The following is a 24,615-nucleotide window of genomic DNA, read 5'->3' on the forward strand; positions in this document are numbered from 1 at the left end:
GAATGGATGTTTGCACCTGTCTTTGACACAGTGACCTTTTAGTGTTTTAAATGTTCTGTGTGTGTGTGTGTGTGTGTGTGTGTGTGTGTGTGTGTGTGTGTGTGTGTGTGTGTGTGTGTGTGTGTGTGTGGCGGGGGGGGGTACAGATGGGGCAGTAGAGGGCGGGAGCTGCATGGACTCCATATATGGGCACACCACCGACTCTGCGCCGCCATTGGCTGCGGGCCTTATGCAGCTGCTTGTCAACAAGATGGCCTTCCTCCTCCTCCTCTCGCCGTTCTGACACTGATTATTTTGGTATCCCCGAGAACATACCGTAAAAGCCTGTGTCACGTCTAAATAGATAGCGAGAGAGCGGCCGCTGGGAGTCCTAACAAGGCGCACAGTGAGACAGAGCGCGTCCGGAGAGCTGACACAGAGCCGCGACAGCGGGCGCCAGCAGACGGGGCAGATAATGGGACGACATTAGCCGGAGCAGCTGCTAGCTCCAGCTACGTGGACGCGGATAGTTAACTCGTGTCACCTGCATCCGAGCACACGGACCTGTTTGGTTTTAGCGGAATAAAAGCCAGGGGGCACTTGTCATCGAGCTGTCTGTGGAGATTAACACCACCGGGGTAAGTCGGACCATGAAACGTGAGGTTGTGGGTGTTTTTCAGGTCCTAGCCTGTTAGCCGACGCTGTCATGTTTTTATGCAGGTAAGTTGTTGCTACACCGCGAGCAGGCTAGTTAGCTCGTCTCGGACCCGTCTCTTCCGTGTTATTATTCAGGAATAAACTGAACGGTCAAAGTTTTTAGCTGGTGCAATAGTCGGGGCGTGACATTATTTATGGTTGAATATCACTGGATTGGAGATGCATTATGTCAGACTTGGTCACTATTTGTACGTCGCTCTGTATGCTAACTGTTTGCTAGTTGGTTAAACTAGCTCCTGGTTGGCCAAAGACATTTAAATCCGACTGTTCGGAGTGTAATTTACACACTTGATCCGTCGCTATTTGTTGTGTTTGTAGTGAGATAACACTTGTTGGATGGCACAGGAGTGTTTGGGATAATTACAACCCGTAAAGAAGGTTTATAGCTTGTCTACAACAACACAGAAAAGTAAAGGTTAAGTGACCTGCAGGCCTGAAACGGTATAATCTGAGCTACACACTTACTGAAGCCTAAGAGGTTTTTTTGCTTTGATCTTCAATAAGATAAAACCAAAGTATTCTGAAGAATGACTAAACGTAGTTGTCATCCTAGTATTACTAGTCTAACATTGGATCACCTGCTGATTCCTGCTCATAAGATTTACAGGAAATATTTTGTGTGTAGGTATCCCACTTTATTGTAGTACTGTGAGAAAAAAATCTGACTTTCCTCCTTTTATATTGCATTACTTTTTATTGATTCAAATGTATTTAGTGATTGTTACCAAAGCCTGTATCAGAGTCCAACTTGAGATATTACAGCACACACATGTAGTGGCTCGTGAATACACACATACACACACACACACACACACACACACACACACACACACACTCCAAGGAGCCCTGAAGGCTAGCTAGCCACTCTTCCTAGGTGTCCTAACAGAGAGGCTGCTCTCAAGTAATGTCCTGGGCAGACTGCTGGAGTAATGCACTCAGCTCTATTATTCTGTTGACAGTTTGCAGCAGAGCTGGCCTGCTGGCTGTGCGTCTGTTGTCTCCACAGACACATGCAGAGAAGGAGATTGAGCTAAGATTTTTTTGGCATTCGGTCATCCTTTGTTATTTTTGCAGTCTGGCTGTAATGTTGTGCAAAAACAGTCCAGGAGAGGTAGAGGGTCACTTTGTAAGCCCCTCAGTGCAGTTATTGAACTGACCTTTTGTCTTTTGCTAATCTGAGGATATCATTACATCAATGAACTGACACGTCTTTCGGGAAAACAACAAAAACTTTGACGCAATGGGTTTTGAAATCAATGCACCGTTTGCGAACAACCCTTGTTAAACCTTAAACGACCATTTAATTAGGGTGTAGTACACTCTGTCCTGGACTACATCCACCTACTATGGAGAAAGCACCATCCTGGTGAATGTGCATGTGAACAGGCTTTCAATTTGTGTAGGGAAATGACTCTGTCTGGCAGAAATTAATGTCTCATGCAATTCAGCAAACTTCAAATGTCTTTCTGATTCCACAGAGATGGTCATCTTTCACTACCTTCATATTATCTCTGTGTTGTGGACTGTATGTGATGACTAATGTCCACATCACATTTTTACTGTAGAATTGAATTGTTACATTATGTTCTCACCTAACAGTGAGTAAATCATTTGTATATCAAGACCTATTTTACAGTTGGGACAAGCATTCCTTTACTCATCCTACTTTTATACCCGCATCATGCCCGGTGAAAGGTTGGGCACACACTTGACGAATCACGAGTCTATCACAGGGTGACACAATCACCCACACATAGATTCACACCTACAGCCAAGTCACAAGTTTAGAGTCGCAGCTTCATGTAACTAACATGTTTTTCAGTTGTTGGGGGAATCTGGACTGCCTGAAGAAAACACACACAAACATATGGAAAACATAACCTCATACAGTGACCTTGGTCTGGATTCAAACTCTGGTCTTCCTTTTGACAAGACAACAGTGCCAACCACTTCAGCCACTGCACTTGAATGGATTATAAACAGATGGTACATTCTCAGAAGAGCCTGTGTTTTCACAGGATTCACATTCTTGTCGAGTTGTACCTGGATTTACCCAGCAGCATGGTTTACTACTAAGTGGTAATATATATTCTGTGTCTGTCAGATGACGCTCGGTCCCTCCCGCTGCAGTGCTGCACTGCTCTGTCGTGCTGCTGTGGTGTCACTGGCTGCCACTGTGCTTGGACGGGATTTGAAGGATTAGTGTGCTGGAGAAAGCTTAAAACCAAATGCAGGTCTTTATTTGCAGAAACTTTCAAACACAGAGGAAACAACAACATAAAACAAGCATGTGCAGCAATACAGAGATGTGAAACTTGATGGGATCAGATGTTGGATTACTGCATGACTTTGCCTCTTACCAGGATGTCTAATTGTCCTGTTGCTGATTTATTCCTCTGTCTTGTGAGTGAAACCTGTAGTAGCTGATGACATTATCTCTGTGGACTTTTGACTGTTGGAGGAGAAAAGCAAAATGCTGAAACGATGAATAATCATCTATGTCCTGAAACTTTTTTGGAAATACATATTCATGAAAGGGGCACAGATGAGTCAATACTGTTATATTTCAAGTGTAGCATCTGAATAAAACTTTTCAGGACTACAGTGAAAGTTGCAATCACTTTCTGGTATGACCCCTATTAAAGGAAGTAGTCCTGTGGAGCCTATAATTGTAGATTAGATTCCACACAGTATTTCTTGTCACACTGTATTTTTAAGATGTTTCGTAACCTCCACATCTACCCCCGATGCTTGTCTTTCATGCCATGTGAGTCGATCCCACAGTGAAAGAGTTGTCATTGATTTGTTTTCTGACTGTTGTTGTCGGAATGAATTTCATGAACCGTCTCAGTGAAGCAGCCAAAAATAGCAATTTGTGTTGATGAACATTTTGGCATTTCTGCACTGTTGTTTGCTTGTTCTGTCTTCTGACACCAGAGACGGCAAGCTTTCCGGCATCAGCTGAGTTTTCCCTTGATCTTTACTGAAACTCGTTATATTGTAAGTAAAACAGAGTGGAGGAAAGAACAGAGGAGACCTGGCTCGGGATATCTCACTCTTTGCCAGGATTTTGCCTGCATTGCACAATTTTGTTGTTTGCCAGTGTCAGTTTACAACGGAGGAGAAACAAGAGCAGATCTTTAAAATTTTCCTCTGTTTCATTCAGATAGAAGACGATCACAAAACACTGGTGGCTTTATCCTTCTTACATGCGTTAACGTCGCTGTTACAGACAGACGTGAACTCGAAGGAAGTGCTGCAGTGAGCAGGCGGTCCCTCTCCTGGCCTCTCCTTTTATATTATCCTATCTGGTATGAGAGATGGATCGTGTGATGCAGTGGGATGAAGGATAGAAAAGGAGTGGATGCGAAGGAGCGAGAGGATAAAGGCAGTTAAAAAACAGTCATGAGGGGTCACAGAGAGAGAGCGCAGTTAAAAAGGTACACTGGCTTTTTTTTTCTTCTCAGTGGTATAATCTGTTAGCTCTTAGTGGGGTTGCTTCTGTGTGATTATAGAGGAAGGATTTGAATTGGTTCACTACAACGTGTGGGTGGTGTTTGCTTTTTGCACCTCTCTCAGCTGCTCCATTAGTCCTAATGTTTGAAGCACCACCCATCCAGTGTGTTAGATGGAAGACAACAAGTGACCTGCTTTAAGAGTCCTGTAACTAAAGTGCAAAGCAGGCTACTGTGCTGTACGAGCATGGGGAGAACGTGTCTTAAACAAACATTTCCAGCATTTGCTAAATAGACTCTTTGATCAGCATTATTATGTAACCACGGTGTTTGAAGAGCCGCATTCATCATGTGAAGCACTGTCAGATTGTCAAGTGCTGCAGTATCAGCATGTATTGTGCACGGAAACACACCCTATGTCCACTCATATCTGTGTTTTTTTCCATGGCAAGCTGGATAACGGTGTGTGTCGCCAAAAAAGCATAAGAGGTAACTTGCTAAGACTGGAGATGCTTTGAACCCTTTCAACATTGTGCCTGAAAATACTGTTTTATAAGATACCATTTGAATCCTTTAAGGACAGACTTGAAAAACATCCTGTTCTAAGTACTGCTGGAGCGCTCGGTAGGTTAGCGGTTATATTCCTCAACTGTGTTTTCAAGTTCAACATATCACAACGTGTAACTTCTTGAAGCCTTTATCTTAAATGTTGACGTAGATCGTCTGAGGTTGTTCTCTTAAACTGGGTGGGATCACTGTTTTTGGGTAAATTATAATTAATTGCCCTGAGTGTGTTTAGCAGCAGCAGCAGCTACTATTCTATATACTGTTAGATTATCAAGTGCTGCAGTATCTGCATGTATTATGCTGATATGAGTCGACGGGGGTTTGTTTAAATGCACTTATTCACAGCAAGCTGGATAACACTGCATGTACGACCACCATTTCTCTTGTTGCGTAGTGGTAACTTGGTTAACACTGGGGATGTCCCTGCAGACTGAGCAGAAATCGATTGTGATTAATCTGAAAGAAGATTGATGTCAGGGAACATCGGGGACCTCTGAACACTTCACTCACTTTCTCTGGAGGTTAGCCCTTAACACATGAAGCCTTTACTTTCAATTAAGTTAAATTGAAGCAGATCTCGTGACATTGTTGTGGAAATGAGCTGCGTTGTCGTCTCAGACTGAGCAGGATCCAGACTCCCAGGAGAGGCGATAACAAATTGGCCCCAGGGTGGCCATTTCCAGTCAATGCAAGTTCCTATCTATATGGTTGAGTTGAGTGTGCCTGTGCATTGCCGCAGTAAAGTAATTATGCCGTTTTGTTTCGACACGGTGTGCTTGCTGCCTTCTTTTAATTTTTTTTTTTTTTCCCAATTGGATGAAAGTACTGCCTAACTGTACTACTTTTGCGAGATGAAATCTTCTCAAGAAAGTTCGGTCCAGAGTTGATATGATAGCGATGAAGCTGTAGCAGGGTGTTTTCTCTGTGGTTGAATGTGTAACTGGACCCAAACATGTGACGAGATGCACCACACCCAAACACAGAGGCCTCTCAAATGTTGTCATCATTTATGGGAAAAGGTTTTGAGGATTTTCATGAGATGAGTTTCTTTCCAATTGTTTTTCATCTGTCCAAAATATGTCTGCAGTTTCAAGAATTTCTTGTCGGTGTGATATGTTGTTTGCAAACTCTAGTGAAACAGTTTTATCACAGAAGTTAGATTTTTTTTGTGTGTCTGTGTTTTTGTATTTTAACACATTCTTAAAGTTCTGCTCATGAGAAAGAAACAGCTGTTTTGTGTTCATTTTTTTCTTCTTGAGTTAATTTATTACCAAGATTGTCCTGTTCAAATATTCTATAGTACAGATGGTTTAATCGCTTAAGCAGGGTGTTAAAAAAATTAAGTTTAAATAACAATCTCAATTCCACAATGACCCGATAGTTTTTGTTTTTTTTTTTGTGTGTTTTTGTGTTTGAATTCGAGATGTGTTTTAATGATTGTTTAATTTTGACTTTTCGCCTCTTTGATTGCTTTTATTGTTTGCACTTTGTGAAGCACTGTGGCATGGCTAAGCCATCTATAAATGTACTATATAAATAAAAGTGACTTGACAATACTTTGAAACTTTTATCTCCTTATAGTGAAACAATACAGGTAAAATGAGAAAATTCAGTAAAACACTGTTCAGGTAACAAATTTCGGAAATCACATGCAGCTATTTTTACCTATTCAAAATCAATTGTGTCATGGTTTAATCATTCTCAATTAAAGATCATTTTCTGAATATCATTGTTTCTGTATTTGTCAAACAGCTTGTTTGACTGTAGTGGTATTGTAGCTCCATTTTATTCTAAAAAAGGTTAATTATTTGGGGAATGAATGTCATTACAGCATGATGCAACTTTTAAGTTTTTTCTTTTTATATGCAGTTTTCAAATAGTTGAAAGTGGTCGGGATCAGTTTTGAATAATGCCATCATATCCTCTGGGCTAAATAATGATCTTGTATTAAACATTGTTGCAGATAAAGAAAACATTTCTGTTTGATCCTGTACAGCGGGTCACACACGCACTGCATGACAGGTATCCCTGAATGCGTGTTCTTACTGCGGGAAGCAGCAGAGGTGTGAGTCCAAGCTGTTCTCAGAAGCAGAGGAGACATTCATATCCCCCGCCAGCCCAACATGTTGCTCCATCACCACTTGTTCTTCTCCTTAAGCGTGCCGGCACGTTCCTGGCAGCCCCTGCGGCTGGCATAGCAGCAGAAGCAAAGCATTCTGGGTGGACTAAAGGCTTTCCCTCCCAGCCTGTAGTGTGGGCTCTTTGGCAGGGAGAAAGTGGTGAGGACAGGGAGGACAGCTACAGCAGTTTCACTATTACCCCCCCACCCCCTGCTGTTTTCTAAAAATAGGTCCAGCATATGCCTGCATGCTCCTCCTGTGTTGCCTCTTATTTAGCAAGCCCTCTTTGAAGCACTGAGATGCAGAGAGGAGTACACACACACACACACACACACACACACACAGGGATAGAGAGAGAGAGGGGGGAGAGTCCATTTGGTGCTTTTGTGTTCCATCTTTTATCCCTTTCACATGCAGGCTTCAGACCCCAAACCTGAAATGGAATCCTTCTAATATGATTTGGAGCCTCCAAAGTGGGAGACATGATCTTGGTACGCTGTAGTGAATGTAACTGCTAATTGAATTTGTCCAAAGTGGGAGACGGGTCAGGAGTGATTAGTTTAGATGGTATTACGATGGCTGTGCTGTTCGCTCTCTGCAGTCCAGTGGATGAGCTGCTGGCACACAGAGCCACCACTCTGTCCAAATACCTCCAGGCAACTGGTCAATGCTGCCACAACTGGCCATTGATTATCTGTAAATTCTACCACTGATGAGCATTGTAATATTCGAGATACTGAACAACGTTGTAATCATGGGATGTTTTTGTCTTTCTTTCTGTCTCACATCTCCTCCACCTTTGCCTCCTGTCTCTGTCCTGTCACTGCAGGTTGTCTCCAGTGGCGGGATTGGTGATAGTGCCTGTCAGGTTGGCACCAGGATAGGGAGCCAACGATGAGAGCTCCTGGTGTTTGCTGGCCAGCGTAGAAGCCGAAATGCCACGGTCCTGATGGATCGAGACACCTTCTCCCACATTCGGCTGTGGTGCCCACGCCCTTTTGGCACCTACTCTCAGAACAAACCTCGCACTCCAGCGTCGGGGGGCAGCAGCGGAGGCAGTGGCAGGGCGGGGTCCCCGGCTATCTGCAAAGCTGAGCCCTCTCCTGGTGCCAGAAGGGCGGCGGATGGAAGTGAAGATGTCGGGATGATAGTGGGGGTGCAGGAGGAGAATGGAGAAGTGGAGGACGTGGGCTTGGAAAACACTCCACCGGAACCGGAGCTTGACTCCACGTCTTTGACACTGAGCCAGGCGCCTCAACCCCCATCAGCTCCTCCTTCCCCGCCATCCTCGGGGTCCCAGATGGAAGATGGCCGTGTGCTGTTGGACACCTGGTACGTCATCAAGCCAGGAAACACCAAGGAGAAGATTGCCTTCTTTGTGGCTCATCAGTTCAGTGGAGCAGGTCAGCCCAGACCCAGCGCCATGAAGGTAAGAAATCAAACCCCCCCCCCCCCCCGAAAATCAGCAGTGGCTTTTGTCTCAATTTACCCATCTGCTCACTGTTCATACATTATGAAACATCTTAATTAAGCAGGGGTGGGGACTGATCTCTGCTGACTCTGAGCAAAAGCAATTATTTTAATCAATCATTATTTCTTGTTATCAGGTTAAAGGTAATTGGGCAACTGACTGCAGTAAAGCCAAAAGACGAAGACGATGCTCGTCCTACGACCCTCCAACACGCTCCCAAGCCTCCGAGTCGCACCTAAACCAAGACTCCACCCCTGCGCCGCCCAGTCCCGATGAGCCACACCTCGGAGGGGTGAACGAAACGGACCTGCTTTCGGTAGCAGAGATGGTTGCCTTGGTTGAACAGAGGACTGCCATGGCCTTGCAAGGAATTGTGGCGGTACACGGGAACCAACACCACCAGCCCCCTCCAACCACTCAGAGCCAGGGCCTTACCCCCCACCAGCACACTCTCCTGCGGGGCACAGTATCAGACCCTTCCTCTGTGGTGTATGTGTCAGAACGTTCGAATAGCCAGCCCTGCAAGGAGACCGGGGAGTCGTCCTCCCCTATCCAGACAGACCAGGAGCTGGAGGAGCAGCAGGAGTCATGCAGGGTAGCCCAGGCCATCGCACACTTTGAGTCCCAGAATCTGGAGAACCGGCTCCATCTGGGCCCAAGTTCTGGAACAGACTCTTGTAGTCGAGACAGAGAAAGAGAACGTAGAAGAGGAGGCGAGTCCGACACTGTAACACCACCTCCACCCCCTAGTCACAGTCACGGCGAGGTTAGAATAGCTTTCAGAGTGTCAAACCTGGACCCGCGGTCTCAGCTGGAGCCGGCTGGCAGGTCCCGCTGTATGTTCATGAGCTGTGGTGGCGGGGGGAATCAGGCAGCAGCCAGAGCTAAAGAGAAAATCACCTGTGACCTCTACCAGCTTGTCAGTCCCTCATCGAGGGACCCCAGCAGTCTGCTGCTTGCTGCAACAACTGCCACCCCCAAACCAGATGGAGACCATCACCCAGACAGGCCCGCCTGCGGCAGCCCAGACCCGTCCCAGGAGCTCTCCTCCTCGGAGAAGAAAGGCGTGGGAAGGGAGCGAGTGACTGGTTTTCACGTGGAGGTGGTGGTGACGGGCGCCGTGGACCAATGTGTGTTTTATGGTAAGGACAGTACAGAGAATGTGCAGGAGGAGACTGTGTGTTTTGCTATGCCTACTGGTGCAGGAGTCAGTGGGAGTGTAGGAAGCTCTGCTGACCCCTCATCAGATGATCCCCCTCCTGGACAGCTGTTCTTCCTTCAGCCCTCCCGGGGCCCGGAGGAGGACGTGAAAGTATCAGGCACTGGCAGTGGGTCAGGAATGTGCTCTTTGGACTGTGCCAACAACAACAGTCCTGTTACAGGGGGGCCAGTGGGCTCAGGGGAGCGGGCAACTCAACCGGACTCTCCAGGTGTCGGGGAAGACTGTTCAGACCCTTCACTGTGTCGCCTCTACCGCCACGTGTCCCACGACTTCCTGGAGATTCGCTTTCAGATCCAGCGGCTCCTTGAACCGCGACAGTACATGTTACTGCTCCCCGACCACATCATGGTCAACATATTCAGCTACCTGCCCACGCGCTCCCTGGCAGCTCTCAAGTGCACCTGCCACTACTTCAAGGTCTTGATTGAGACCTACGGTGTTCGAGCGGTGGACTCGCGCTGGAATCAAGACCCTCTGTACAGGGACGACCCCTGCAAGCAGTGCAAGCGACAGTATGAGCGCGGGGACGTTTCTTTGTGCCGTTGGCACCCCAAACCTTACCACCATGACCTGCCTTATGGACGTTCCTACTGGATGTGTTGCCGGCGCACAGACAAGGACACACCGGGCTGCCGTGTCGGGCTCCACGATAACAACTGGGTCCAGCAGCCTGCCGATGGCTCTCAGCCGATCCGCACCAAGAGGGAGGACAGGAGGGAGGAGGCGAGGTAGAGCGGAAAGAGTACGCCTCATACCGACCGTCATCTCATCCTGCGCACCTCCTTCAGCAGTGCGAGGTTGGAATCAGCACTCCAGGACAGTTTTTTTTTTTTTGTTTTTCTTTGCTCCAGCACTCCTCTTTCCTCCTCGCCCTCAGTGGAGGGAGGTTCAGATGTAAAGAAGGAAGAGAGGTGTATCACTCTCCTTGCCTTTTTCTTTTTCAAGCCCTCAAGAATCTCCTCTTCTCCTCTACTGTGCTCCAGAGTGGCTACTTTTAAAAGTTTGCATACCAGGGTTGGGGTCCCCTCCTCTTGCTGTCATTCAGCCCCCCCTTTTCTGCCTCTTAATCATCTGGGTCTGTCTAACTCTGCACATGGTTGTTAGGTAATTCATGTGAAAACTTTGCAGTGTATTTGATTGAGATTAGCATTGATTAAGTGACGCATAGAAATGTAATGCCCTAGAGCCTGCTTACGATTCCCAATACTTGTTCTGCGTTCTGTGTCGTACCACAAACCTCCATGTTAGCTGTACAATGGTGCTTCAAGGAATGAGCTGTACCGAGTCCAACAGATGTAAAGAAAAAAAAAAGGAAAAAAATTACTTTTCAGTGGGTGAATGTTCAGCATTACTATAGAAATGTGATTGTATAAAGCAAACTTGATTTTCCGTTGTACAAGATTGCCATTTGTACCTGTCCTGCACCTCACGTTTCTATTTTTCTGAATGTGCTGTGATGTTGTACTCTGTCGATCAGTCCCCTGATGATGCTGCTGAAATCATTGCCTGTGTCGCTGATGTTGATACTGAAATAGCCATACCATCAGTCCATCACAGGCACTGTCTCTGCATACTAGCCAGTCTCTCTGAGATTTGGGACCCTTGTCATTGTTTCAGAGCGGACCCTAACCTTGCTGACCAGCCATAACGAGGAGCCACTGATTACTTTCTGGTTTACAGAGAATTATGGGATGGACTTGATTAAGATCAGGGGGATTGAATGGGATTAAAAAGAGAAACTTGATGTCACTTTGGAAAGGCCTGATGTCACTTTGTATGGTTTGATTGACTTGCTTGTTTGCCATTTTGTTGTTTTCATTTGTTTGGCTGTTTTATTGAGGCGTGTGTCGGAGAATGTTTGCTGTTGTATTTGCTTTTATTCTTGAGGACTGTGTTCTCCCTGTATCAGTCTGTCGCTACTCAACCTACAAAGATGTATTTTTAAGATATGCCCATCTTTGTTTGAACTCCATCTCCCTTGCTCCATTCCTCCCCTCCATCCTCCCAGTCGGCAGAGGTCAGTGTTTTCCTTTTTTTTTTTTTTCTGTTGCCAAAGCCGTCATTCATGCTTCGAAGCGGGTGCAAACCAACAACCACAAAACTTTCTACACCAGCTTCTAGCCTTAAAAGCCCCCCTACCTCTTTACCCACCCTGCAGGAGACTGAGGCGTCAGATACCTCACAGATGATCAAGAGTATTTGGGAGATGCACAGGACCCTGGAAGCGGTGGCATTTCACATGCCTGACAGCTCAACCGGATCCACCCAGATCTCTTTAGCGTGGGAGTGTAAGATGAACAGTGCCTGGTGACGGCTCTGACTCTTCATTCTTTAAAAAAAAAAAAAAAAAAAGAAGAAGAAAAAAGAAACCTCTTTCTCTCTCCTTTTTTCCCTTGCCCCACCTTGCTTTTCCACTCCCAGCCCCCACCCCCACCCCCGCAAGCTGACAGACTGGACATTGAAGAACTGTTTTGATGAATGATGCTGAATCTCTGCATGGAGATGGGAGAGTGGCGAGTAGTTGTGGGAGACCTCAGTAGGTTCCAGATGTGTACAATGCTAATGGGAAATATCTGCTTAAATAAAAACAGAATTGATGATTAAAACTGGAAATCTGAATCCTCACCTGGTCTGTGCATTATCTGATAAATACAGTTTGTTTGGATCGGTTGATTCAATCAGTCATGAAATTCAGGCTTACAGTAACTACAGAAATGTACAGTTGAAGAAATGCATTCTTAGGTGGAGTGTTAGTGACTGCATGTATCTTCAAAATGCATTCATCAACTTTGTGTTCACTTTTAAGAATTAACTTTTTCATCACCATGTGCCTTTTCCACACCAAGAACTTGAATTAAAATGACAAAATTTATGCGAAACTCCTTTTGCTTTACATTTAAAGGACAAAAACATGTAGGAAGTGGACAAACTAGAAATGTACCAACAACACTGAGGACTGAGCAACGAGACATGAACGTTGTCAGAAGTTGGGAGTTGATTCCACTTCCCTGTCATTGATTTCCTTTGGGGCAAACTTTTGAAATGCAGTCATTAAAAACTCTAACAACAAATTGCACAGCTATCTCAACCTTTATTGAGTTTAGATCTGTGCAGTGATTTCATCCTCGTGCACCTTTTAGGATTGACTCGTGATCAAATCAAAATGAAACCTTATACAGTAATGGTTTCCTAACCCGATAAACGTTTCCTAGACTCTGCGTTGCATGTGCGCCTTAACACCAGGTAAATGTAACAGAGGAGCATTACTTCATACTGACCACTTTTTTTTTTTTCAAGCTGATTTGATTCAGGAATATATTTGCAGTAACAGGTCATCACCAATAGATGGAGACACTTCATCGCATTTAACCATCAGCATAAGATTCAGATGGATCTGATCAAGTAAATCACATGTGACATCTGCTGTGGTGGAACAACGAGAGGGCCCATCAGGCGTAGAATCCCCACATAAACACAGCGACGGACATCATGATGAGAGCGTTGGCATCCACAACGTGCTTCCACCCAGGGTCCTCACTGATGTCAGGCATCTTCTCAAAGGCCTCGGGTTCTTCTTCTTCTTCATGGGACTGGGAGGACCCACTCTGGCCACAGAGACGACCAATCATCCGACGGAAGGTGGATTTGTCTTGCTGTGCAGCCACTGAAAGGAAAAAACAACTTGAGTATGTTTTATTTGTGTTTGATTACTTCCTAACACACTTACAGGCATCACTGTTGTGTTTTTCCCTCATCTTCTCCCTCATCTTCTCCCGAGCCTCTCTCCTGGCTCTCCTCCCACTTTCCTCCTGCTCGCTGTCCAAATCTTTCCTCTCTTCTTTGGAGTGGCGAAGACTGAACACCAAACGGTGGAGCTGAAATGAAAGGCAGGGCTTCACTGCATGAGGTCCTTCTCCAGCTTGTCTGAGGGCACCGAGTGCGGGAGTCACCTACATGCTGCTCATCAATGGGCTCCGTGCAGTGGCTGACCAGCAGCACCAGCACGGATGTGCACAGGAAGAGGATGATGGCGAAGTGGAGGTAGTGGACCCCACACACCAAGACAGGGCAGGTCGAGGGGAAAATGCAGCTGCCGGTGCCGTACCAGAACTCAGGCAGCATCCTACACAGACCCATCATCAGGCCACCGATCAGGCCCCAGAAAGCTCCCTGAAAGGGAACAATTCAAACATCACAAATGACTGTCAATCAGCATGTCCTGGTGCTGCCTCACCGTCTCATTGACCCGCTTCACAAACACAGCCAGCAGAAACACGGAGGCGATGGGGGGAGCCAGGTAGCTGGAGACTGCCTGGATGTAGTCAAACAGCTGACCGCTCTGAGCCGCCTGCACTATCGGGATCCAGCAGATACTGACGGCCACGATGCACAGAACCCACACTCTGGAAGAGAGAACATGATAATAACCAAGAAGCCGTGACTTTGAGGTTTCTTGTTGAATGTCTTCTGAACAATAAACGTGTTCCAGTTTTGGACGCTCGGTCCGTATGGTGTCGTCTGTTGACCTGCCCACGATGATGAGTTCGCTCTCGCTGGCCTGTGGTCGGATGCGCGTCCAGATGTCCATGGTGAACAGGGTGCTGCTGCTGTTGAAGACCGAGGCCAAAGAGGACATGAGTGCAGCCAACATCACAGCCAGCATCAGACCTCGCAGACCTGGACCGAGAGACACGAGTCTGAGGTTCGGAAGGAAGGAAGGGCAAGGAAGGTAAAACTCAATCACAACTTACCGCTGGGCAAGACTGACACCACTAGTTTAGGGTAAGCAATGTTGGAGCAGCCCACTTCAGTTCCACACACCTTCTTACACTCCTCTGGGACCACACAGCCCACTTCATCTGTAGGAGAATGGAAAACATACATGTATCTGTGCACTGGAGCCAATCCCAGCTAACTAAGAGTGAAAAGTGATGGCAGGGTAAACCCTAAACCAGTCATAGTCCATCACAAAACAAAAACAGAGAGACAACCCCACACATACTCACTTTCACACCAGTTAACCTCACATGGACGTTTTGAACCCATGATCGTCTCACTTTGCAGTGAGAGCGTTATTCACATCAACGGTCTTTTAAGGCGGTTCAGTGGTGCAGTAGGTAGAGGAAGAATAGAGAGTCCAGACTGCAGTCCGGGTTGGACTTGGGGACGCCTTTCTGTGAGGAGTTTGCAAGTTCTTCCAGTGCATGTGTGTTTTTTTCTCAGGATCTCTCCAGGTTGTACCTTGATCCTCCACTATGGTGAGTTGAAATTGAACATTCGACCTTCCCATTGTCTCCGAACAAGGTTCTCACAGCTTCTTACACTTTGCCACTTAACACAAAAATTACAGGGTTTTTTTTAATAATGTAGCAAACAGCCTCATTAGATCGGTGTTTGCAGATTGCAGGATGGATTTTACAGAGTTTGAGTGGTGAGCTACAGACCTGGGTACAGCACCCTGCTGATCATACCAGGGAACACCATCAGGAACATTGGTAGCACTTTGAGGTAGCCGCACAGGATGCATCCGGCCTTCACATGGGTGATGCTGCGGGCTGCAAGACACCGCTGGACAATCACCTGATGAAACACATTCAGAAAATCATCACTGAGCTAAAAAATTAGGGACAGAGTGTTATGCTGAAAAGCTTACTGAGTTCAAAAAAGAGTTATTTCAGATATCACTGAAATTACACGAAGATAAATAGACTACTTCATCTGACAGGTGGGGGATTGACCTGGTCCGTGCACCAGTACCAGATCCCTGCTATTGCAGTCCCAAACAGAACCCCCGGCCAGGGCAGGTCCCCTGTGGTGGCGTCCCTCAGCAGGCTGAAGGCGTCCTCTCGGGGGGTGTAACAGCTGGACGAGATATTGTATCGGTGGGGATCCAGGGACGTGAAATTACTCGGCATCGCTGTGCTGTATTTATCAAGCAGACCGCTGTAGCCTCCTACCTCAGAGAATGCTACGAATGTGGACGAGAAAAGAAAAAAAGAGATTTCATTATAATTTAAAGTGACATTTAGCTAACATTTTGGTAACAAATCCTGTTTTAAAGATCTGAATCAGCACCATCTGCTGAATGCATCACAGGTTGCACAGTCTGCCTTCTTTTATTTATAATCTTGGGCTCTTTTTCTTTCTTTTTATACGAGGATGAGATTCTGATATCCCAACATTTTATACAATAATCAATGACATTGTAAAAGCATAATCACTGATGAGTTTCACATTTTTCTGCAGTTTCAGCATGCTGTCCTCCTCTGCAGTGAAATTAATGATTACTAAACCTGGGTGACCTCTGACCTGTACTGGGGAAGGGGAAATGTGGCAGGAAGGAGGTGAAACCACACAGAAAAAAACCCCATGAGCTATGTCTGTCAAAAAGAGAAATATGCTGCTGTATGACTGGTTCTTACAGAAGGCGGTGAGGATCAAGGCTCCAGCAATGATGACAAAGGTCTGAACAGTGTCAGTGTACATCAGTGCAGCCAAGCCCCCTACAAAATACAAATACACACACACATCATGAAAGTGAGATATAATCACTTTTAGATAAACTTGTAAACAAGTAATTCTTAATCTTTGTCTCTTAAACTCCAAGCTCATCCTCTAATGTCCTCTATCTTTGTTTAGTTCCTTTTTCCTCCAGGCCCCAGATTATGTTGTTGATTCTGTTGACAGCCTCTTAAGACATCAACCAGTAAGATAACAAACTGCTTGTGCGTTTTTGCATGATTGATTGTTGAAAAGACATTATTTTAGGGATACAGGGGCATCATACTTTGGGATTTATTAAAAATATGCAGCAGCTTTGAGTAAATTTCAAGTGGCCTCTTTTTAAAACATTTAAATCTAAAATACTGACAGTATAGAGGCTAGAAAAGTTTGGAGATGTAAAGATGAGCTACCCACTGGCCTATGACACATTATTCAACTATTAATAAGTAACCTTCAGTGTTATAGAGACTAGACATCTCCAGAGCTTTACTTTAAACCATGCAGTGTTTTTTTTTTTTTTTGTCTGCTGGAATCTCCGATCTAAAGAACGCGTTTTCCACTTCAGCAGTTTGAGTTGCATATTAACTTATTTGTGAGTCTCTCTCACTCCTTTCTTGTATAATGACTGACTTCCAAGCACAGAGACATAAGTTGCTCTTCACTTTACACATTGACATCCAAGTTATATTCCTTGAAAAGACTCATGACTCGGGTTCAGGCCTGCATTCATACCTGTGACTGTGTACAAGGCTGTGATGGACAAAAGGGAGATGACGGCCACGTAGATGTTGAGGCCTAGCGCTTGCTGGATGAACACAGCTCCTGAAAACATGTCCACCTGGTGACAGACCGAGTGAAAGTGAGGGAATGACGAGAGAAATGCGGCTGCTTTTTCCTCGCCGACTCACCGAGATCTTGGTGAAAATGTAGAGAAAGAGAGAGATGATAGAGAGGTAGAGGCTGATTCTTCTCCCACCAAACCTCTTCTTCAGGTACTGAGGCATTGTGATGACCTGGCACAGGACAGCGTCTCCACACATTAGTGAACGGCGCTGATTTTATAGTGGACTGAATTGTTTTGAGGGGCAGGATTTCTTACCCCAGCTGTGAGGTAGACGGGCACGAAGAGCCAACCCAGCAGCAGCACAATGAACAGAGCCTGATGTGTGATTTTGATAGACAGCGGAGTCACATTTAAATACACTTTTTCTTGTGCAGGTCAGGATGAATAAATGATGTGACTTACAATCCACTCGAAGCCTCCCACAGCGATGCCACTGGCTGCCCCGGTACCTGCCAGGCCCACAAAGTGAGCGCTGCCAATGTTGCTCGCAAACAGAGATGCACCGACCTGTACAGAGGAGATGCTGGACTTAAGACACATACAAAGATAAAAATGCCACCAAATTGTCACTAAACTGCCCCCAAGCCTGGAATCAAACCTAGACTTCCTCACTCTGAAGTCAGTGTTAAAAAAACAAACTACCCCTTTGTCTACATGAATAAATTGACATTTTATGATTTTTATTTCTGAACTCACCGGCCACCAGGTCATGGTGCGCCCTGCCAGGAAATACCCCCCGACCGTTCCACGATTGCCCCGAAACATGGACTGCAGCACAGACACAGGGAGGTTATGAAACTAATCACTTTGTTATTCTCTCTCTCTCAGGTGCACTTACCCAAATGCCCACACTGATCACCAGGATGAAATATCCAATGATGACGCTGATGTCTGCCGGGTTTTTGACGCTTGTCTCGTCTGAAGGGAGGCCCTCCATCTCCTCGGCCTAAAATGTGATTTAATTTTCCTCCTGTACAAGATTTGTCTGAATCCTTGCTCCCGATTGCAGCCACTGATCAGAGTTTGCTGAGGTTTCTTTCTTTTTTCTTTTTCTGGTCTTGATGGGAACTTTGCCCGTTTTTAACAACTGACTAAATCAGCAGTTTATACATTAGCCTAATTATTAACAGTGCATGATGACAAATTGCCCCTCAGTCATGTGAGCTTCACTGATTTCACATTCAACTACGGTATAGACATGTTTTTAATGCCGCAGTATTCGACCTGAAATTTTCAGTGTTGTTTAAATTATACTCATTTGTTGTGATGTTAACCAAAAATATCACACAACTACTGGTAGACATAAAGAAATTAATTCTTTATTGGGTAAAAATTCCACATTTGGTCACCTCTGGATTTCTTCCCGTTTAATCCAAACTAACAGCTGTAAAATAATGCAAATAAAGATGAAAAAATGTGACTATAAGGATCATGATTCTACTTTGGGGCCAGTGTGTTCTCTTTTAAACTTAAATTTGTCAGGTAAATTCAAGCTGTCTTTTGATAAGTTTCTATTGTGGGACAAAAGGACTCAGTAATGTGTAGGATGTGGGAACAGGATTAGGAAACAGAAACACTAATATGAAAAATAAGAAAAAAGCGATAAATGGTCAAATTTGCCTGATTTTGGCCTGTAAAGTACGGTATATTATTAAAACCGACTGAAGAGTAAGAAAAGTATAATAAACCCATCCCTCCATGATACTCTTGGATTATGAATTTAAATTTCTAAAATTCGGGAATGAGGATTTCAGCTGATCAACAGTGCACAGGTCTAGTTTGTTATGCTTGAGAAGAACAGATTTCAAGGCAGGTACAGACTGAAGAGGTCACCTTAAAAACCAGAGAAATAATCTGGATGTAAACTGAAACAACAGCAGGTGTCACCATGTGCTGCTCTGACCGCGAAACTACTTTAAACGGAAACGTGGGGAATTTCCTCTCCTCGGTTTTTCAGAGTAACCGCAACACTTTCCAGTGGAAATACAAGGAGATTGATGGATTTTTCAATGTATCTCTTAAATCTTCATAACCTCACGCAGAGCTGAGAAAAGCAGATTTAACCTGACCTTTGTCCAGTTGAAGGCAGGTGTGGTCACAGTGACTTTATACTGTCCTGTCATTGGATACCCAACCGTTTTAATAGTATGGCATGAATAAAATTGTGTTTTCTGAGGTAAAAATTGATGAAAATCATTGATCAAAGGAAAAAGACAAAACTGTCTACAAGCCAGTGGGTTTATTACAAATGTTTTCAAGAATGTGTTTCCTCTCAAGCAAATTTCTTTTTGGACATAAAGCAGAACACAGCATGTTTGGATGGTACCGGTAACCTTCTGTCAAACACTGGAGGCTGCCCAAAAAATTCACAGCATTAAGAGATTTCCAAATATCAAAACCAATGCAGAACATCAACAAAAAGCTTAAAAGAACATTACAGTTAGAACCAATCAAATTAAAAAAAATTTACTTTTCCAAAAAACAGTGGATTGGGTTACATTCAGGTGTGTGTTGGCTGACTCTTGGGCAGGTTATAGCTCCACCTGCTTCCTGACTGTTTGACCACCCGTCGCTGAGTTTCCATGTCTGGAGGAAGTCTTTCTGATTGGGGGATTCGATTGTCTGGTTTTCATGAAGAAGTAGCGATCAGACTGATATGTGGGATATTATGCACCAAGAAAACCATGATTCACCCGGTGAATCAAACCCTTTGAACCATGAAATTGAACATTGGCTTTAACAGGGAGCCCAACGACGATTGATTGTTGATGTTTTACTTGTGTAAAATTTAATAGTTTGTATTTGATAACATCAACCTGTCCAGGGACTACAGGAGGAAATTAGCATTTTTTTGCTATAACCTGGCACACGCATATTTTCCTTTTGTGGATTGTTTTACTGTGTATTGTCCCTGATCAAATAAATGAATAAACTAGAAACTAAACTAGAACAGCGTTCATTTTTTTAACATATAGACTGATCAAACTTGTTGTGTTTCTTTAAAAACTGCAACACCAGGGCTTCTTCTTCAGAGATTTTTCTTGTTTTTGTGAGATGTGACAAAGTAATTTCCCGTATGGACTGACTGTGCTTTACTACCGATGTCCTTTTCACAATACTTTAACTTAAAGCGTCACTCAGTGGAGACGCTACATAACAGAGGCGCACAAAGCTTCGACAGCGGAAGCAATGCGACCTCTGACTGGAACGTAAACTGTAAGAGGGTCTCCTCATATCCTATCTGAATTTTAAACTGACGGCATCAATCTAACCAAAACGTATTGTTTACATTACTGGACTGCAATCTGATGACTTGTGGTCCATGAGACCAAAGATCTGGTCTGTGATAGGCCTGTTTGGTGGCTGTGCTGGGATTGTAGAAAACAGTATCCCCAAACTGACCTCAATTCAAACCCAATATTGACATTTAGTCAATCTCCCAGCATGTTTGAGCTACTCGGTGGTCTTCTTGCAGTTTTCTTTGGCTAGTCTCAGTCTGGACAGAATGTGTTTTTTAGGGAACTTCAGAGTGGTACACCCAAACTGGCTCACTCCGCCAGTGTCGCCAGGGAGTTTTTCCCGCCTCTGGACCCAGCTGCGCCAGCCGGGTTTCCAGCAGTACACACTGTCATAAAACCGCGATCCGTTTTCTCCACCCAGCACGTAAATCCTCCTTTTCCACCTGGCCACGCCGCCTGCCGCGATCCGCCGGGGCAACCCGGGGAAGACGACAGGGCTGGGGGCTCGGTCGCTTCCGCCTCCCGCGCCCCCTCGCTGCTCCGTGCTGACCATCACACCTCCCCCGGTCACCTCCCTCTCCACGGCCGATCCCCGGCCCTCCCGGAAGAACAGGACGCGCCCGGTAGCGTCTAAAGTCTCCAGGTTGGTGAAGTTACCATCCAGGAACTTGGTGGTGTCCCTCATGTACCCTCCAATTGCACAGACTCCCCCTCGTACCGCCACCCCTCCAGCAAGGCAGGTTGCCCCAGAATCCAGCGCCACACGTGTCCAGCAGTCTGTCAGTGTGTGATAAATAAGCACGCCCGAGTGGACCACGGCTCGATTCTGTTCTAGTGTCGTTCCTCCCAGGAGGTAAAGTCGCCCGCGTAGTGCTGCACAGGCAAAAGCACGCAGTGGGAGCGGCAGCCGGGGCCCGGGGCCCCACTGAAGCGTGGTCAGCTCCAACGTCTCACTGGAGTCCAGGAGAGCCGAGCGGTTGCTGCCACCCAATGCAAACAGTGAGTCACCGCAGCCCAGCAGGCCGAGCATCGCCCGGGGCTGGGTCATCGAGGGACGCTCTATCCACCGGTCCAACACGGCGTCATATTCATGTACACCCTGCGACACCGAGCCGGTCCGGAGGATCCCGCCCGCTACAAACAGCCGGTCACCCACGGCTGTGCAGCCGGGACTAACGAGCGAACCTAGTGCCGCCAGCTTCTCCCACTTTCCTGTCCGAGGGTCAAAGCAGTCCACAGTGTAGTCTCTTACAGCTAAATCTTCCTCTTCCCTTGGGGTCAGGTCCACACAGACAATTTTCTTCTCAAACATTCCCTCCCGTGGCCTCAGCGGCCCGCCGAGGCCTTCCCCCGCCGCAGCGGGTCCCAGTTCCTGGCTCAGTCTCCGGCTCTCTTCTTGGGACAGCAGCCCTGGGCGTAGGTGGTGAAGAAGCGCCGGCATGTGGGCGTAGCGATCCAGAGGTTGGTGCTCTGCCCAACGGCGTGCAGCGTCGTAGACCTCCGCCTCGGAGTCCACCCCCAGGCGGTCGGAGCTCAGGAGGCTGCCCAAGGTGCCGTGGTCGAGCAGGAGGAAGTCTTTCTGCCGGGCCACCCGGGGAAAGTGCTGCGCCACCAGCCGCAGGGAGGCACGCAGGAGGAGCTGGTCGTGATGAGAGCGAGCCAGAGAGTACATCCCCAGGCAGTTATCCACTGACAGGTGCTCGAATAGAAACCTGGACGGAAACACAGATGGCAAAACGGAGGAAGATATGGAAAAGAAAGGGAAAAAAAATACTTTAAAATTCACAAAAACAAAATCATGAAATTAAAATTCACGCAATCTGTGAAATTTGAGATTGAGAAGCGTTATTTTCACCTGGAGCACAGGTCCTGGAGGGGCATGACCTGAAGCCGATTGGCAGCCACAAAAAGGTCCTCGGCTGTGTCCAGAGAGAGCCCCGCCTCGCCGGTGTATACGAACTGGATGACCGTCTCCATGACGGACGGCGTCACCTCCTCCAGTCGGATTTCAGTGAGGCGGGACTCCACCAGAGGGCTGGTGAACATGGCCCGGAAGTACGGACTCACAGCTGCTAAGAGGACTCTGAAGAGGAAAAAAACAAGACAAGATATTTTTCACAATTCACAGCGCTCCATGTTTTCATTTTAATCTGCACTCACAAGAAGGGGCTCTCGTACTGTGAACAGCTTTCAACAAGAGAAGAGCTGAGGGCTCAAGTAAAGGTTCTACACAATTTAAATGTGTATTACAGAAAACTACATGGTGATTTACCATCTAACAACTGTAAATCAAAGTCCATGCTAGTAAATTGTCAAGTAGGTTTCCGTCTGCTGACTGGTTTCTGCTGTTCATGGGGAAACAGGTCATTCACACAGGTGAGATTACACAAACTTGGAGCTTAGAGGAAGTGCCATAAACAGTTTTAGGAGAACGCATGTGGTATACAACAGCTCAACAACAAAGGGGACTTTTGAGAACAGTGTAAAACTGTTCAGACTGTGCTGTTAATGACGGCTATTTTTTTAAACAAGTCACGGGGACAGTCAGGATCCTTCCTCATCACCCCGAGGCAACACAGGCTGACAACTGCACAGGGAAGCAATTTTATTTGCACTGAGTGGGTGTAAAGTTGTGATATGGAGGATGATGCTTGAGCAAGTTTGTCATGGAAGCAGAATATTTGGGATTTTTAAATAACGGTGTCCTGTTATTTCAAATTCATATGCTAAATTGTGGATTCATGTCTATTTACACAGAGGAGCATATGATCATCAAAATTAGTGTGATCGTTATAATATATCTTTGACTAATAATGAGTTTACATGTTCTCCCCGTGTATGCAAGAGGTTTGTGCAGATGCTCTGGTGTCTTACAACGGTTGTAAAGCATGAATTTGATTTGAGGAGCGGAGTATCAAAAGTGGGAATGCAGCTGACGGCCTCCTGGAGATGGAGTGGTAATCCGTCCAGAGCATACCCTTCCTTCATCATAAACCACTGAAATGCTCATCTCAGTTGGTGAATCCATCACAGGGAGATATGAATCCTACCTGTGACACATGAACTTCCTCCCCTCGACCAGCAGAGTGACGTCACACAGCTGCTGAGCATCGAGGAGCTGCTTCAGTCCTAAAAGTCCCAAATGAAAAGGCAGGAGAGGAGATGATACAGACACAGATTTAGGGTGAGTGGACATACAGATGTCGAAAAAGCCTGGCCTCATCATTTTAGAATTTCACCATGAGTTATATAGTCCCCGAGCGGGGTGGTGCTGTCGTCCGGGAAGTCCTCCTCTTCCGAGTCGCTGTCTGACAAGGGCTCCCCTCCTCCCCCGTCCCCGTCCTGCCATGGCTGGGGACGCCAGGTGACTGTGCCCCCACGCACGGCATTCATCTGGAAGTTCCAAACAAAGACATTTACAAGCACGCCTTTAACACCTGGAAATACAGCAAACACACCAGGCTTCTTCACACAAGTGATTGTGTTAAAAACAGAAGCTTATCTTGAGGCACATATGACCCAGATAACACTTATCTCAGAAAACATTGTCTTTCACCTCAAAGTTGGTACTTGAGTGCAGGACAACTTGACCACTGTGTCAATTTGATTCATACACAGATAAATATCCTGATCAGGGTTATCAACATGATAGATCAAACCCCTTTATAAGAGGCTTTCCACAGTGAATGACAGATCATGGTTTGGTTTGGTGGGATGTATCTCAGCTGTCATCACCTTTGCTCTTCGTCTCGTTTCCACCGTGAAAGCTGGTTGGGTCTCACTTACAACGGGAACTGGTGAAGCGGGCTAACTGTGCCCAGTCAACCCCGGCTTTATTCAGAAGCCCACACGCATTGGCCCGTCCCCGGCTCGTCACGGCCTGCGGTGGAGAAGCGAGGCTCCTCTCTGCTCACCCGGCCCGGCGCACATCATAACGGCCGCCGCCGCCGCCGCCACTAAGTGGCGGACCAAAACTAGCGCACAAAGAAGCAATTTCTCCTCACGTTTCGACGTAACACACGTCAGTCCACCATGGTACCGAGGACCGGCGTCTAGTTCAGCGGTGAGGGGGCGGGGAGAGGAGTTTGTAGGGCGTGCGGGAGTGACAACCAGGACCAGGACGGACTTGTGCTTCCGTCGGCCGCACTTGTCATGTCTGAACCGGATTACTGCAATGTTAAACTTCCGCTCCTCTGATTGGCTGACCTTTGGCTCGTGACGATTGTTTGAGTGGTTTGTGTTCGCTGGGAAATTACCATTCCGCCAACCAATTCATGAAGAGCAGCCGGAATTAATTTTATCTACCAAGTAAACATAATATTAACTTTATATTCACAAGGCGTTCATTTATACGCAATTCAGTAATTCTATATTATACATATATGGAAAATTAAAGCAATCACAATGTCCGCATTTCTGCATATATCTACAGGAAGACAATAAGGAAATATCAATAAATGTGAAAAAAAATGATTCAACATAAAAAACCCAAACCCA

General features: G+C 46.1%; 3 protein-coding genes across 7 annotated transcripts; 1 reads left to right on the forward strand and 2 right to left on the reverse strand.

Annotated features, from left to right (window-relative positions):
- Window positions 1-216: 216 nt before the first annotated feature.
- Window positions 217-10,816, forward strand: fbxo46 (F-box protein 46). Its single transcript, XM_030108181.1, has 3 exons — window positions 217-617; window positions 7,668-8,267; window positions 8,446-10,816. The coding sequence occupies exons 2-3, from the start codon at window positions 7,788-7,790 to the stop codon at window positions 10,261-10,263; spliced, it is 2,298 nt and encodes a 765-aa protein (XP_029964041.1). The 5' UTR covers window positions 217-617; window positions 7,668-7,787; the 3' UTR covers window positions 10,264-10,816.
- Window positions 10,817-12,736: 1,920 nt separating this feature from the next.
- On the reverse strand, window positions 12,737-17,816 carry slc5a2 (solute carrier family 5 member 2). Of its 4 annotated transcripts, XM_030108548.1 has the most exons (15): window positions 17,718-17,816; window positions 17,576-17,647; window positions 17,282-17,386; window positions 17,135-17,194; window positions 16,944-17,048; window positions 16,768-16,873; window positions 15,954-16,034; window positions 15,270-15,499; window positions 14,976-15,111; window positions 14,283-14,390; window positions 14,058-14,208; window positions 13,766-13,934; window positions 13,486-13,701; window positions 13,259-13,406; window positions 12,737-13,195 (listed from the first exon to the last, which is right to left on the reverse strand). In XM_030108548.1, exons 1-15 carry the CDS (start codon window positions 17,814-17,816, stop codon window positions 12,981-12,983), a joined length of 2,001 nt encoding a protein of 666 aa, XP_029964408.1. In that variant the 3' UTR covers window positions 12,737-12,980. The 4 variants fall into 4 exon arrangements, with proteins under 4 accessions (XP_029964408.1, XP_029964409.1, XP_029964411.1 ...); XM_030108549.1 differs by lacking the exon at window positions 17,718-17,816 and having other exon boundaries at window positions 12,737-13,198; window positions 13,274-13,406; XM_030108551.1 differs by lacking the exon at window positions 17,718-17,816 and having other exon boundaries at window positions 12,737-13,180; window positions 13,268-13,406.
- An 841-nt stretch (window positions 17,817-18,657) lies between these two features.
- LOC115400567 (kelch-like protein 8) lies at window positions 18,658-24,316 on the reverse strand. Of its 2 annotated transcripts, none has more exons than XM_030108547.1 (5): window positions 24,123-24,316; window positions 23,358-23,511; window positions 23,169-23,247; window positions 21,974-22,201; window positions 18,658-21,830 (listed from the first exon to the last, which is right to left on the reverse strand). In XM_030108547.1, the coding sequence occupies exons 2-5, from the start codon at window positions 23,509-23,511 to the stop codon at window positions 20,333-20,335; spliced, it is 1,959 nt and encodes a 652-aa protein (XP_029964407.1). In that variant the 5' UTR covers window positions 24,123-24,316; the 3' UTR covers window positions 18,658-20,332. The 2 variants fall into 2 exon arrangements, with proteins under 2 accessions (XP_029964407.1, XP_029964406.1); XM_030108546.1 differs by having other exon boundaries at window positions 23,854-24,315.
- Window positions 24,317-24,615: the final 299 nt, after the last annotated feature.

Source organism: Salarias fasciatus, chromosome 14, assembly GCF_902148845.1.
Source record: "Salarias fasciatus chromosome 14, fSalaFa1.1, whole genome shotgun sequence".
In the NCBI taxonomy this organism is placed as follows: domain Eukaryota; kingdom Metazoa; phylum Chordata; class Actinopteri; order Blenniiformes; family Blenniidae; genus Salarias; species Salarias fasciatus.

Excerpts from the sequence above, each read along its gene's own strand:
- LOC115400567 (XM_030108547.1), bottom strand. The coding sequence starts at position 23,511 with ATGAATGCCGTGCGTGGGGGCACAGTCACCTGGCGTCCCCAGCCATGG. Across the intron at positions 23,248-23,357 it reads CGGGGACTATATAACTCATG|GACTGAAGCAGCTCCTCGAT; the intron begins GTGAAATTCTAA and ends TGGGACTTTTAG. Across the intron at positions 22,202-23,168 it reads AGGAAGTTCATGTGTCACAG|AGTCCTCTTAGCAGCTGTGA; the intron begins GTAGGATTCATA and ends TTTCCTCTTCAG.
- slc5a2 (XM_030108548.1), bottom strand. The coding sequence starts at position 17,816 with ATGGAGGGCCTCCCTTCAGACGAGACAAGCGTCAAAAACCCGGCAGAC. Across the intron at positions 16,035-16,767 it reads AGCCTTGTACACAGTCACAG|GGGGCTTGGCTGCACTGATG; the intron begins GTATGAATGCAG and ends TGTATTTTGTAG. Across the intron at positions 13,935-14,057 it reads GAACTCATCATCGTGGGCAG|AGTGTGGGTTCTGTGCATCG; the intron begins GTCAACAGACGA and ends TCTCTCTTCCAG.
- fbxo46 (XM_030108181.1), top strand. The coding sequence starts at position 7,788 with ATGGATCGAGACACCTTCTCCCACATTCGGCTGTGGTGCCCACGCCCT. Across the intron at positions 8,268-8,445 it reads CCAGACCCAGCGCCATGAAG|GTTAAAGGTAATTGGGCAAC; the intron begins GTAAGAAATCAA and ends TCTTGTTATCAG.